Below are 15,474 nucleotides of genomic sequence, written 5' to 3'. Positions count from 1 at the left end.
ATCTGAAAAAATAATGGCCAAAAATTTCCCCAAAATCATGAATGACAGTAACTCACTATTCCAAGGAGCCCAGACAACCCCACAGAGGATATTTGCCAAATAAACAAACAAATACCTTACACACACCTAGATGCATCATAGTCAACCTGATGAAAATATAAAATCTGGAAAAAATTTCAATGGCAGCTGTGGGAGAAGAGGAACACGTTATATACAGGAAAACAAAGATAAGAATTAAGGCAAACTTTTCATCAGAAACTATGTAGGCAGAAAGAAATGAAGTATGTTTTTAAGGTAGAGAAAGAAAAAATTAAAAAAAAAACAACTACCAACTTAGAATTCTATACCCAGAGTAAATATTTTACAAACAAAAGGAAAATAAAGACATTTTCAGAAAAATAGTAGGTGAGAAAATTTGGTGCCAACTGACCTGCTGTGTAATCAAAATAAAGAATGTTCTCCAGGCAAAAGAAACACATTACCCGACAGGAACTTATATCTACAAAATTATATAAAGAGTTCTGGAAATGATAAAATGGGTTTTGTTCATACTGTATGGTTTGCAAGATCTTAGTTTCCCAATCCGGAGAAGGCGATGGCACCCCACTCCAGTACTCTTGCCTGGAAAATCCCATGGACGGAGGAGCCTGGTAGGCTGCAGTCCGTGGGGTCTTGAAGAGTCGGACATGACTGAGCGACTTCACTTTCATGCATTGGAGAAGGAAATGACAACCCACTCCAGTGTTCTTGCCTGGAGAATCCCAGGGACGGGGGAGCCTGTTGGGCTGCCGTTTATGGGGTTGCACAGAGTTGGACACGACTGAAGCGACTTAGCAGCAGTAGCAGCAGCATTTTCCCAATCAGGGATCAAACCGGTGCCCCCTGCAGTAGAAACATGGAGTTCTAACCCATTGGACCACCAGAGAATTCCCTGGAAACAGTAAAATGAGTACTCCTCTGTAGTATCAAGGAATAGATTTGTTCTCACCTTCTGTGAAGGACCACATTCTGCCTATGGAATGTGGTTCTCTCTCAATAAACCTGCTTACACTTTAACAAAAAAAGGAAAGAAAAAAAGGGACAGACTTTGATACATGCAACAACATGGATGAATCTCAAAAGAATAACTGAGATTGAAAGAAGGTAAACAAAAAAGAGAACATAGGATATGATTCTACTTATACAAAATTCTAAAAATGCAAAACAATCTCTAGTTACAGAAAGTAAACCAAATCTTCTCCATGGGAGGAGAAGGGACAATGAGAGGAGATGGGCTACAAAGATTATGATGGATATGTTCACCATCTTGATTGTGGTGGTGATTTCAGGGTTGTACATATATGCCTAAACTCATGTACACTCTAAATGCATGCCATTTATTAAATAGAAACATTATATATCTCAATAAAGCTAAAAGGGGGTCAATACAAAATAAAATTACAGTGAGATACCACAAGACATCTGTTACAATGGCTTAAAATATGTTCTTTAAAGTTACGATAACAAACATGGGGAAGTTGTGGAGCAACTACAGTGTTGCTGGTGAAAATGCAGGAAAATGCAGATGGTACAACTACCTTCTAAAACAGGTGGCAGTTTCTAATAACATTTAGCAAGCACTCACCATACATGCTAACAATCTCACCTCTAGCTGTTTACCCAGAACTGTATACTTATGCCCTCATAAGTACCTGTCTGTGCACAGTTACACCAGATTGTTAGCTATGTTCTTAATATCTAACTGGAAAAACTCAAAGGTCTTATGAATGGATAAATCGTGTTCCATGCGTACCATGCACTACTGCATAGTAAGGAGGGGATATCTGATACACCCAGCAACTGGATGGATCTCAAAAGCTTTATGCTAAGAGAAAGATGCCAGGCTCAAAAGTTTACATACTATGATTCCATTTTTATGTCATCTAGAAAAGGCAAAACTACAGGAACAGAAATCAGATTCTAGCTGCCTGAGACTAGGTGTGGATAAAGGGATTGCTACTACGGGGTACAGGGAACTTTTTAGGGGGATGGAAATGCTATGTACTTTGTGATGGTTACATGAATGTAACATTTGGCAAATTCATAGAACTGAACACGTTTGAAGGGGGAATTTTATGCTATAAAAACTATACTTAAATGAACTGACTGAAAAAAAAAAAAGAAAGCATCCAAAACCTGAATGCAAACCTCTTGAATTTTTTCAGGGATGTTTAAAATCCTGCCATACTCAAGATCTACTACTTTTAAACATTTCACTCAATATAATGATAAAAGTTTAGAGGTCTCTTTTGAGGTTTTTTACTTTATAGCAAATGCCAAATACTGCAGGAAATGGCTGAAAGAGTACACAGAAGCTAATTGAGTAACAAACTTAAAATACATTCCCTTATTGGCAAATTCCTTTGATGGACACTTGAGAAACATTGCTGAAGATGTGAAGAAACAACTATTAAAACAATTTATGTGGTGTTGGAAGTTTGTTACTTAGTTGGATGAAAGAACAGCAGCTACTTCCAACATGCTTCAGCCATGGTACTTTACAAATTCTGTTTCAATAATGAAATATGTGAAAAGCTTCTCTTTTTAAAGAGGGCATTAAAGGTAAAATGTAGGGGAGAAGATACACTCACCACTAAAATGATCTTTAATAAAAAAAATTACTTATGGAAAAATTGTGGAGGTGTAACCACTAAGAATATGGCTGCTTTAACTCAAATAAATATAGGGTCTGGGGCCAAAGATTCTATCACAAACAAAATTGATTCACTAAATAATTCCTATGCAAGACTTTTCTGTAAGGAAGTTGGAACAGAAGGGCACAAGATAGAACCAAGTAATTAGTTTTAGAAATAGGAGGCCATTAAACTGTAGTTGAATCTTTGCAATATAGGAAACTGGAAGAGAGCATATATTCTGCTGCCCCACAATGAGATATGCTGGCTAGCACATGGCAAAACAGTCAAAGAATTATTTGACTTTAAGGTTAGTGTTCCAACTTCGTTTTTCTTTGATGACAAAGAGCTGTCTATAGCTTGCTGTGTGCTGTGTGCTTAGTCACTCAGTCGTGTCCAACTCTTTGCCACCCCATGGACTGTAGCCCACCAGGCTCCTCTGTCTATGGGGATTCTCCAGGCAAGAATACTGGAGTGGGTTGCCATTTCCTCCTCCAGGGGATCTTCCTGACTCAGGAATTGAATCCGTGTCTCCTGTGTCTCCTTCATTGCAGACAGATTCTTTACTGGCTGAGCCATCAGATAAGCCCCAAATCTCTTGTATTTGAACACAGAACATTTGGAAATAGAAATTCCCAAACTGTTAAAGTATTTTCCAAATAAAAAGATTCAGGGCTTTGAACCCATTTGTTAAAAAAGAATAATTCATAATAGAAAGAAATTTGCTAATCAAATTTCAACAAAACTTTGGCATATTTAGGGCTTCCCTGCTAACTCAGTTGCTAAAGAATCCGCCTGCACTGCAGGAGGCCTCGGTTAGATTCCTGGGTCCAGAAGATCCCCTGGAGAAGGAATAGGCTACCCACTCCAGTATTCTTGGGCTTCCCTGGTGGCTAGCTGGTAAAGAATCTGCCTGCAATGCGGGAGAACTGGGTTTGATCCCTGGGTTGGGAAGGTCCCCTGGAGAAGGGAATGGCTATCCACTCCAGTATTCTGGCCTGGAGAATTCCATGAATTCACAAAGAGTGAATAGCTGGGTCACAAAGAGTTGGACATGACTGAGCAACTTTCACTTCCACTCTGGCATATATGGTAGGTAAGGTAGAAAAATGAGAATCATAATTTAGTTAGCACAACCAATAATGAACTTAAATTTGGGTCTTTGAATTTTTATATTATTTGGGTCTTTGAATTTTGTATTTTGTATCTATTTCTGCCATATTAGCCATAAAAACCAGACTCTAAAAAAGTTGAACTCCAAATCAGATCAAGTCATGTTATCAGAAAGGATTAACCAATAACTATCGTAAAATAAAGCTTATTGCTCTTAAAACTATCTATTACCAATAATATGCTGCTAGAGGTTTTTATATGCTAATGAGTAAAATTATCACTCTTAAAATGTCTTTTTTGCATATGCTTATAGTTACAAAATATGCTACAATAGTACATGTATAAAGTTTGTTAATAATGAACATATATACCCTGGATATGTATGCTGAAAATTTTTACTGATGGGGTGCAAAATTTAAGAAAATAGACTGGAAATAGCTGTCTAGTGAAATTAACAAATAATTATCAAGCCTTTGTAGTCTCACAGTGTCTGGCACAATGTTAGATGCACAATAAGTTTTTAAAAATTACTGTGACTCTCTGACTACCTCCGGATGCAAAATATAGTAATTTATATACGATCCTTGTGTGTATATACATTTCTCTCTCAAAATATACATTTCTTTTGGTGAATAATTCTTCTGTATGAGTATCTTTGTGTAGAAAACCATAACCGTAGAAGCAATAATGCATAGTGGTTGCAGTTTCTGAATATATACTCCAGTTCAGCTCAGTTCAGTTCAGTCACTCAGTCGTGTCCGACTCTTTGCAACCTGAGTCTAAATCTTGGCCTTACAATTTATTAACTATGTGACCTTGAATAGACTAGTTCTCTGTGTCCCAGTTTCCTTGCATGCAACAGGGCCTACCTCATGGCTTTGTGGTGAAGATAAATGAGTTAATACACGTAAAGTCCCTTGACCTATGTTGGATGCATGAAAAGTGATCACTCTAGGTTAGTTGCCATATGTATATGTATATATACACACACAAACATACACATACAGATACACACAATCTGAGTGAGTATACGGGATATGTGTATATTTCATGTAACTTCGTTTATATTTCTTGTTCTCAATATGTATTTGTATACATATTTATATTGAATAATAGTAATAATATTAACAATATTAACACTTATTTAGCATGACAGTAAATTAAATATTATATATTTGGAAGGACTGATGCTAAAGCTGAAGCTACTTTGGCCACCTGATGAGAAGAGCCAACTCACTGGAAAAGACCCTGATGCCAGGAAAGATTGAGGACAGGAGGAGAAGGGGCAACAGAGGATGAGATGGTTGGATGGTATCACTGACTCAATGGACATCAGTTTGAGCAAGCTCCGAGAGACACTGAAGGACCAACTCCTCTGAAGGGAAGCCTGGCCTACTGCAGTCCATGGGATCGCAAAGAGTTGGACACGAATGAGCAACTGAACAACAATACAATGACCAAACAATATAAATATATATTTATAAGTTAAAGACTAAATAAACTCAGCATTAGTTTAAGTGTTTTACACACATTATCTCACTCATCTTTGGAAAAAATATATAACATGACATAATTTTGTTATTTTCATTTTACAGATAGAAAACTGAGGTCCAGAAAGGTTACATAACTTCCTTAAATTCACATAGCTGGCATATGATAGAGCCAGAAAGTTTTTTTTTTTTTTTTAAATCACTGCTTACCACCTCCCCACTGATTAAATAATATTATTTAGTATTAGGGGTAATAATTCACAATATCTTAATTTGTCTGGTGCTTAGTATTTTATAAAATAGCTTTACATACAGTGAATTTCATTACCAGTCTGTGAAGTGAGTTGGACAGGATTGTTATCCTCAGTATTATAGGAGAGAAAACGGGTACAACTGAAACCATAGGTGTCTTTTGGAGGAAGTGTTTCTGTGTTACAGACATCCTGGGTGCCTCTGTACCCAGGGAGTCAAGTCATTGTCACCTTGTCTCAGACAAGGGTGCTGGTCCTCCCTGGAAGCATCACAGACTAGTGAGAGCCCCAGGCATAGAAACCAAGAGTCCTGGCAACACAATGTGTAGTCTCTAAGGGAGATATGAAAAGAGTGCTTATAGAGCACAGAAGGTGGGGCCATCTGTGCCAGGGGGGTCTTAGAAAAGATGAAGGTGGTGGTAGGAGAGGGGTGGGGGGCTTTCCTGGAAGAAAGAATGAGTGTATGCAAGTGTGAATTCGTGTTTATGACCATGAAGGTATGTCTAGGCATGGTTGTATATGAATCTGAGTGTGTACCTGTTTATATGGGCTTACTCATGTGTGAAGTTATGCACACGCCAACTGTAAGTGTGGAAGAAGAAAGCCTGAAGACAAAAGAAAGTATGTTTGGATCCACACACACTACAATAGAATCTGGCCTGCCTTGATCGCCCCATTTCTCCTTCCTCCGCCCAACACTGGGGTATCCAGAGATACCAATTGTTTCCCACTCTAACATGAGTTGCCTCATGGGCTACGGTGATTAGACCCACCAGGTTTTCCATCTATCAGTCTGCATGTGCAGGAGTCTGATAAGAGCCCACCACTTGTGTGAGTGATGGGGCCGGGGGGGAGGTGAAGAGTACCAGTATCTGTAGGTGTATAACTGTTTGTACACTTATGATTATGTGTGAAAGTTTAGTGTTGGCTGTTCCTAGCCAGACTGGGGAAACCTCCCTTCTCCTTTCATCTTCACTGTCTTGGGAATTTATACACTCACCTGTTTCCATTCCTACCCAAATGTGGCCAGTTCCTGCCTTCACTTAAATGTCCTAGGGTATATAACTTTAATTCTGTACTGGGGCTGGCAGAGGCAAGGCTGGAAATGGCTGGTGCCCACTTTCTGTGGAGGCACTTTGTGCTCCCCACCCCCCTGACCCCACTCCACCCTATTCTGGTCTAGGAATCTCCCAGAGGATGAAAAATGTTTGCAAAGGCAAACAGGAATGGTGACAGCCATGAGGAACTCAGAGGATCACACCCAGGAATGGGATGATCACCTCCCCTCTCTTGACAATAGATCCCATTTTTAGGCAAAATTGATCACAGAGGGAAAGTGAGGACTCCTGTTTCCACAAATGCTGCCTCAGGGATTGGAGAGATGAGGGGTAAGACTGCAATACTCTATTTCTTTTAAACTTACACAATCAAAAGAGCTAAAATGATTCCAAATAATATGTAATTGATGGTGAATAACAGTATCTCTACAAAGTGACCAAATAGTTGAAGTAGAATTTCTCTTTTGTCATAAAGTATATAAATTCAGGGCTGTGGGGTCATGTGAGGCAAAAGTATTACATGCTGGAATACACTGATGATTTGTGAGTGTTTACATCTTGGCCCAGTGCACTGCCACACAGCTGAATATTCACATGTTAAAATAAGCAACGATGAACTGCAATAATCAACACATGTAACATGCCATATTTTAAGCTGAATTAATGAGTGGGTGAAGAGAAAAACAAACATATTTAGAAAAGTAGAATCATCTCACATAGTGATCCCCAAAATAACAATACCTGGATTCTGTTCTCAGTTTCACCAGTGACTTAATCTATTGAAAGGTTTTCTTTTTTCTTTTTTTAAATCATACGGGAAAATTAGTCCAGTGACAGAATATCTCTCAAAAACATGAATATGCTTAATCAAACCTTGTTGAAGTGTCTTTTAAAATGTAAATGATCACTAATAAATGTTAGTCATTGCAAATCTATGTTTATTGTAGCACCATATATATTTCCATGTTCAGGACATGGAAACATTATCCTAAATTGTAAGGGAGGATGCTAGTTTTATAATATGCCAGGAGAATTTTTCCATAGTCAGTATGTTGCTTATTTGCACTTAGCTACATTGCATCAATAATCTGAAAAAGAGAAATAGCCTGGTTATGGCTAGAGATTCTGATTAGAGGCTAAGATTTCTATCACGGACTGCTTTCAACTGTTATATTTTATGGCACAGATTCAGTGGGAATCTGATCTGCTAAAATATTTGGGCTGTGAAAACTCCCACACTGTGACAGATGTCAAGTCCAATTAAGTGACTCATGTCCAGGTTTCTGTCCAATAGGATTTCCCATTAAATATCAATTTAGGGAAAAAAATTCCATCCCCCTTCTTAAGCCTTTATCTCTTCCACCGTCTCCAGGCTGAATCAATTGGTACCAAGAGAGCCAAGAAGCCACACACGCATCTCTGTCTCTTTGCTCTGGCTCTCCCACCCTCTCGCCTCTTTCTCCGCTTCCCTGTCACTGTTACTCCGGGAGACGTTCACTTTTCACCAACCTTTCTCCAAGCATCTCCAAGCCACTGACTCTATATATTTTGCTACAAGGTAAAGAAGGGAGGGGGTGGGGGGTGGGCAATGTAACCAAGCCTTGAAAGACTTTGAAACTGGAAATAGGTGTCTGTTTATACAACATACAAGTAAAGGAGGGAAAAGGAAGAGGCAAGCTTAGCCCCGAGTTACAGTATTGTGTTCCTGGGAACTGGGGAGACATCAGCTGAACAAAGCCTTATCTAAAAAAAAAAAAAAAATCACTTCTGAGCAAGATCGCATCTCTGCTTTGCACTCCCCAGTTTCTGCTCAGCGGTATTAAGGAAAAGAGTCCTCCTCACAGGAGCGGAATCTTATCTTAACCATCTTTCTTATTGATTCTTCCGCTATTAGAAAGTGGAGGAATCAGTCCTTTGATGTGATTGTGTTTATCTCTGCATCTCTTTTGTTATTTATAGAGACCCAGAAGAGGAAAAGAGGCAAGAGACTTCTCAATACATCGTTTAAAAAAACAACAACAAAAACAACAACAACGAATTTCCCGAAATGTTTGAGAACAATTAAAAGGAAAAGGCGTTTTTTTGATCTATCAACTAAGTGAACAATCATTCATACCGTCCCTCGCTGTGGACACCAGCGAGATGACAGCTGCTTTTTCATTTTTGAATGTAATAAATATTTGCTGCTTTTAATATATTTCGGAATTTCTCCTTGCTATTCCCTGGGATTTTAACTCTAAAAGATTGGAGAAAAGATTATCGAAAGGGCTTTTACAAGGTAAGCCTCCTTTAAACGCTTTTTTCCCCAGCTTGGAACTAAGTTAGATTATGCATATCGCATTTATAGAGTATTTCATGAATGCCTGAAAAAAAAACTAAATGCATATACGACATGCTGTATATGAATATTTTTAAAAGACACCTGGGAGAAGAATTTAACATGCTTTGAGGGCAACCCAGGAACTTTTCATCCGATCTACAACTATGTTGTGGTTTATTGTAATTTTCCATTACTCGCCTACTTATTTATACCCTCTCAAGGCGAAGGTGTAGCTGCAAGCTGTTCTACCTATAAACGTGTACGTGAAAAGCCCGAAGAGTCACATGTAATTCACTTGGAGCATTTGTTTTTATTTTGCCTTAGAGGACTTGTTTTCCTCGTAGGGAAATGAAAGCCGCCTTAGAGCCAAATTCGCACCTAACTAAGCAAGTGCGATGCTGGAAGCAGATCGCTGGGAGCAGATCGCACAGCCCCAGCTTTTGTCTAGTAGCAAACCCGCACGTTGCAGACGCGACCTATTCCCCGGCTAGCACCCCTCCTGCCCAGCAGCACACGCGGGGCCCGGGGCTGGCAGCCTGGTCCGCCCTCCCGCCGCCCGCGATCGGTGCGCATAGCCCCAGCAGGTGCCTTCCCTGCCTGCCGGATTCTTTCTCGAAGGCCGAATTTCCCTGAAGCCCCAAGGCTGGGAGCGACCCTATCCCAGTAGGCGAGCAATCGGGGCTGGTCCTCCAGGCGCCCAGGAGGAGCCGGGCACAGCGGCCTTTCTACGAGCACATCCTTAGAGGAATCTGAGGCCAGACTACCTCGGCCTCGGGGACTGCAGCGGGCTTCCGACTCTCCGCCCCGGAGCACCGAACTTTGCGGGTTGGGGTTGCAGCTCGGGCCGGGGCAGAAGGCGCGGTGCCCGCCTCCCCCCGACTCCCCCCGCCCCCCGGCCGATGCCTTCCCTCCTTTCTCTCCTCCTGCAGCCACCCGGCCGCCGACCTTTTCCTGGGAGGTGGTCGGCAGACTGCGGGCGCATTGTCTTATCCCACGTCGCCGCGTCCCTAGGTCCCCGAAGTGTGTAGCTGTCTGTGTGACAGATGGTGCTTCGGGAGCCTGCGAGGGCATAAGAGTCCATTTGCTATTGAAAGGAGCCTTCACGTTGGTTCCGTCATCTCTTGATTATTGCGAAAAGAGAGGGGGGTACGGGGAGGCCTTCCCACTCCGGGCCGTCTGTGCTCAGGGCTGAGTTCCTCTGAAACCCCGGACGCCCCTTGCCCCAGGCCCGCTCGAGGCCCGCGGGCGCCCGGCTCTCCCGCGGCTTCGCCCCAGGCCCTCTGGGCGGGAAGCGCGCTTCGTGTCTCCCCGTGCCCTAGCAAAACCCAGGTGAATTCGTCGTTCGGATTCATTCGTTTGCCAGGGTCGGAGAAGTGAGGCAGGCGGAATGGCCGAGCTGTATTTAGTCGAAAGAAACACAAAACCCAGTGGCGGCCTCGCAGGCCGGCGGCGGTTCCCCGGAGCAGGCCCGCAGGCCAGTCTCAGCCTCCCGGAGGCCGCGGGATCAGGCCCGGGATGCGGCCTGGGCCAGGGCGAGGCCTCTCCGGCTCCTGCGCCAGGCGGAGGCTCGGGTCTAGGCCCTCGGGTCTGCCCGCCTCGGCGCGCTCCCTCCCCGCGGGACCCGCTCGGGGGAGCGAGCCAGAGCGCCGTGGGAAGCTGGCCCGGGCCGCGCGGAAGCCCGGCGGGTTAGGCCCCCGCCCGCTCTCGCTCCTAGCCAAAGAAGGACCCCCGCCCCATTTCCTTTCACTGATCGCTTTTCTGACTCCCCTCAGCCTCCAAAATGATGCTGAGTCCCGACCAAGCCGCCGACTCGGACCACCCCAGCTCGGCGCACTCGGATCCGGAGTCGCTGGGCGGCGCAGACGCCAAGGTGCTGGGCAGCGTGTCGGACCTGGAGCCGGTGGAGGAGGCCGACGGCAAGGGCGGCAGCCGGGCCGCGCTCTACCCGCACCCGCCGCAGCTGAGCCGCGAGGAGAAGCGCCGCCGCCGGCGCGCCACCGCCAAGTACCGCTCGGCCCACGCCACCCGCGAGCGCATCCGCGTGGAGGCCTTCAACCTGGCCTTCGCCGAGCTCCGCAAACTGCTGCCCACGCTGCCCCCGGACAAGAAGCTGTCCAAGATCGAGATCCTGCGCCTGGCCATCTGTTACATCTCCTATCTGAACCACGTCCTGGACGTCTAGGGCCGGGGTCGCGGCGAGGGGCCGCCTGGCCGGGAGTGGGGGAAACGCGGCCCACTGGGGCGGCCGCCGCGGGGATGGCGGTGGAGGCGGCGGCCCTGCGGGACAGCGGCCACCGGGCCTCGGACCCGGGAGGAGGCTCGCACTGTGTTCTCTCCTGTCCGCCGGGCGACTCTAAGGTTTCCGACTCCAGAAGGGTGGGGTTGTCTGGGGAGTCCTGGGGCCTGCAAGGAGTGTGTTTCAGGCAAGGCGAACCTCCTGGAGGCACCCAGACGAGTGACCTCCAGGTCTCCGCTCCACGTGTTAGGATCCCTTTAGGGATTGTTGCTTTAGCTCACTGGAGACTTTGAGTTCTCCTGCGTTCATCTCCCACAGATCTTCATGTTTTGAAAGGATGAGGGGCAGAAGCTCAGAGTCTGGGCTTTTATCCTTAGACTATCTGGCTATTTTTTCTAATTGACAAATCACCAAACATTCGGAGGGGAGGAGAGGGAATCGCCTCCAGGGCAAAGATTTAAGGCACAGAAAGGTGGAACACAGAAAACTTTCTGTTCCGTTGTGAAAAGGAAGGTTATAATAGAATCCAAATGAAACAGACAAGCCTAGACTATTTGGTAAGGCTAAAAAGACACATTGAGAACAGACAGACACTGTGGAGAGATTTGAGTTTGGTGAGATTTTTAACCCCAAGGTCTGATGCTACTGGAGACAGGAGAATCCATATTTAAATGGAAAATTTAATATCTGATTGCTTTTTCAGGCGAAGTGCCCCTTTATATATCCAAAAACATCTATTTGTGACCTTAAACATGTGGACCCATAGGTGCAGTTAGAAAAAGACAACCTATTTTTATTTATGTTAGAAGGAGTAGAGTATTTTTTTCAGACATTTATTTTTCAGAGTGGTGATAATTTTACTTTGGATACTCTGTGCCAATTTATTTATAGTCAAGTGTTTACACTTTCTCCTTGTGGAATAATTATGTCTAACTTTTTACGGTGTTTGATGAGATTATACTGTGGTCTTTCTTTTTGCTCTTATTATATTGCACTTGTATAACAAATTTCCCACACCTCCCTGTTTCTAAACATATTTTATATATTAAGATGTTTGTTGGTTCTTTTATTGTGAGATCAGCAACACTAGCACTTCACTATTATAGTTTTTTAAAAAGTAAGCGTTGTTATCCTTATCCGTAGTTATGTCTGAAAAGTACTTTGCGAACCGTTTAAAAGGAGAGTAGCTTCTTTGTGTGTGTGTGCGCGTGTGATGTTTGTGTGTGGGATGGTTTTAGGAAATTAAGTTATTTTCCTAAAAAAAAAAAAGAAAAAAGAATTCAGAACTACTTTCCTCTGTGACAACCAAAAAGAAAAGTCTGTAGCCTGATAATGTTTCATGTTCTCAGCTGTGAAACTCTTAAAACAAGGAGCGTATTTTAGAGATAAGGGAAAAAAAAAAAAAAGAACCACATCTGCTATCCAAAGAATTTAGTCTTTTCAGGGTTTTTTTGTGTCTCTGTTGCTTTATATAATGCAATATTTTGTAGTGAAAATAGATATAATCTGGTTTCTATCTGACGAGTTTTTCATATCTCATGAATGGTGCGCTGTTTTGCATATAAATAAAGGTATCAAATAAAGTTATCTCCTTTATTTTAAACATACTGTCTAAAAATAATGAACATACTTGCTGAGCATAAAATATCTTAATGGACTCAATTCCTCAGAAAGCAACTAATTAAAACAACAACAACAAAACTAAATCGTAACATGTATTGAGATGTTTGGTGCTCTTCCTGAACTTGGACATTGATCTGTCTATAAATAGACGCTCCACATATGATGGTGACATAGATCATGTTTCTCTCAATGAAGAAAAAAATTAGAGTGTTTCTATTAAAACGTTGCTTGAATCATAGATTAATTTTGCTCTAAAAGAAAATTTAGTAACTAACCCAGTTTCTTCACATTAGAGTTGGGAAACTGAGGTGCAAAGAGATTAAGTGTCTAAGTCACATGACTACTTAATGGCAATGAGAAGACCCCTCCTATGATGACTCTCAGTCCTTATGGTACTTATTAAGAATAGGGTGCACTTTACTGTTGGAGCACTGAGACATCTAATCAGGACATAGATTTAGGACATGATACTTGCAAGCAAGGAAAATTAATTAAACCCTGGACCAAACTGGAGAGATGAAGAATATCATTTACAAAAGCCCATGTTGTTGTTGTTATTCAGTCGCTAAGTCATGTCCGACTCTTTGCTACCCCGAGAACTTTAGCACACCACAATGGTCTATATACTTAATATAAAAATGTGAAATATTCTGTCTACAAGCAGAAGACATGAATAACTTAAAAACTACTTATATGTGTATACGTGCACACACATAGATAGAATATTACCAGTTATGAGTCTGCTGTTGCTGCTGCTAAGTTGCTTCAGTCGTGTCCGACTATGTGCAACCCCGTAGACGGCAGCCAACCAGGCTCCCCCCTCCCTGGGATTCTCCAGGCAAGAACACTGGAGTGGGTTGCCATTTCCTTCTCCAAATTATGAGTCTATATCACACCAAATCTCTGGTTGCAAAGTAAAAAATGTGGTTATGTGGATGCTTGGGTTATACAGCTATAAAATGTCTGAGATTCTGAGCATTTTTCACTTTTCATCCCAGTATCTTGTAGTCAGGTTCACAGATACGTGATCAATGAGACTTCATTCTCTTCTTCAGCTGAGGAAAGTGCTTTCTCGGACATGAAAAATAACGGTGGCTTCTTTGGCCTTTTATCTGAACCAAGTTGTGGTCCTTGCAGCAGTGGCTAGTTACTAGTTCTGCACACCCACACTGTCTTTGGATTGAGTGTTCCCAGGTCTTCCTCCCGCCTTGAGGAGTATGCCTATGTCCAGTCCTTACAGAGCTTCTCTACTGTAGTACAGAAAAGTCAGCCCTGGTCCTAAGCCAAGAAAACGAAGTCAACTTCTAGGCTCCCTTTCCTGGTTTAGGACCCCAGCTTCCGACTGACCAAGACAATCCTCTCACTGACATCCAGGAAGAGCCTATTAACTCACCTCTCTAGACTGTCTCTCACCCCTGGAGTTAGATGGAGAGCAGGCATGGACAAAGGGCACCATCCCATCCCTATCCAGGGACACAGTCCATATGATCTCAGGAGAGGATCTTTGCAATATCACTTCAAATCTGAGGCTTCTGAGCACTCTCTAGAAAGAAGGGCCACACTGGCACTCTGCGGGACCAGCGGGTGACTGACTCCTCCCTAGCACATAGCATGGATTCTGAGTATTCAGCCATAGGCAGGGGAGTAGCTCTGGATAATGGCAATGGTGATCACTCACTCTTACCTTCAACCAGTATTTATTGAGGACCTACTGTGTACCAGGGATCCAGTCTAAGGTACTAAAAATAGAGTATCAAATGACACAGAGTCTAGGGAGAAGAGCAGTATACTGGCAACAAATAAACAGTAGTTAATTGCAGGCATTGCTAAATGCTATGAAGAAAAACAAAGCACGGTGAGGAAATAGAGAATAGCAGCTGGGGGTACTGGGGGAGGGTATTATTTCATTATTTAAAATCTCTTTTTTATTTTTTATGAGAAGACAGCCAATCAACAATGTTGTGATAGTTTCACATGGACAACTAAGGGACTCAGCCATACATATACAAGTGTCCATTCTCCCCCAAATTCCTGGAGGGTGTTGCTTTAGACAGAGTTTAGGAAAGGCCTCTCTGAGGAGGTAGCCTTAGAGTAGAGACCCAGCTCTGCCTAACCAGCAGTCTCCACAATTGCTGCCACTCAGTGCCCTTCCTTCTCACATCCTGTTAACCTGGCCTGTGGTCAGGCCACCAACACAGCCCGCGGGATGGCTCACCACGCTGCACGGGCAGCAGCCTCTCGCTTCAGCCCCAGCTCGCTCCCTCCCTAGGCAGGCAGGGGACTACAGTTCCTCCTACTGCTCCTCTCCCCTTCTGCTCTCTGGCCCGCGTTCAGCAACTTACCAGGGCACTGTTGCTCCCCAGAAAACCTAGACCCCACCTGGCCCAGCTGACAAGGACACCTGGGCTGCATAGTTCTATGTCCAAAGGTCCCCTCACTTCAGCCACTGTCTGGAGACATCCAGAGAAAAGGGGCAAAAGTTCTGGGGAAAAAAACCTTCCCTTGCTCAGGGAGGAGAACGGGAGGGGAAGCAGCAGAGAGAGTGGGTGGTGGGATACACTGGGAAAGGAAGAACAGCCTGAGGTCAGGGGAAACGGGTATGGGAAGAAATGAGGCTGGCGTTAAAAAGAATGAAATAAAGCCTTTTGCAGCAACATAGATGGGCCTAGAGACTGTCATACTGAGTGGAACGAGAAAGAGAAACATTGAAT

The 15,474-nt window shown here is 43.4% G+C and overlaps 1 protein-coding gene across 1 annotated transcript; it reads left to right on the top strand.

Annotated features, from left to right (window-relative positions):
- NHLH2 (nescient helix-loop-helix 2) lies at window positions 7,986–12,673 on the top strand. The gene is made up of 3 exons (XM_018046577.1): window positions 7,986–8,142; window positions 8,544–8,862; window positions 10,677–12,673. The coding sequence occupies exon 3, from the start codon at window positions 10,685–10,687 to the stop codon at window positions 11,084–11,086; it is 402 nt and encodes a 133-aa protein (XP_017902066.1). The 5' UTR covers window positions 7,986–8,142; window positions 8,544–8,862; window positions 10,677–10,684; the 3' UTR covers window positions 11,087–12,673.

The sequence above is a fragment of the Capra hircus genome, chromosome 3 (assembly GCF_001704415.2).
Source record: "Capra hircus breed San Clemente chromosome 3, ASM170441v1, whole genome shotgun sequence".
Lineage (NCBI taxonomy): Eukaryota > Metazoa > Chordata > Mammalia > Artiodactyla > Bovidae > Capra > Capra hircus.
The sequence above is the reverse complement of the archived record's forward strand: the minus strand, read 5'-3'. Positions and strand labels throughout refer to the sequence as shown.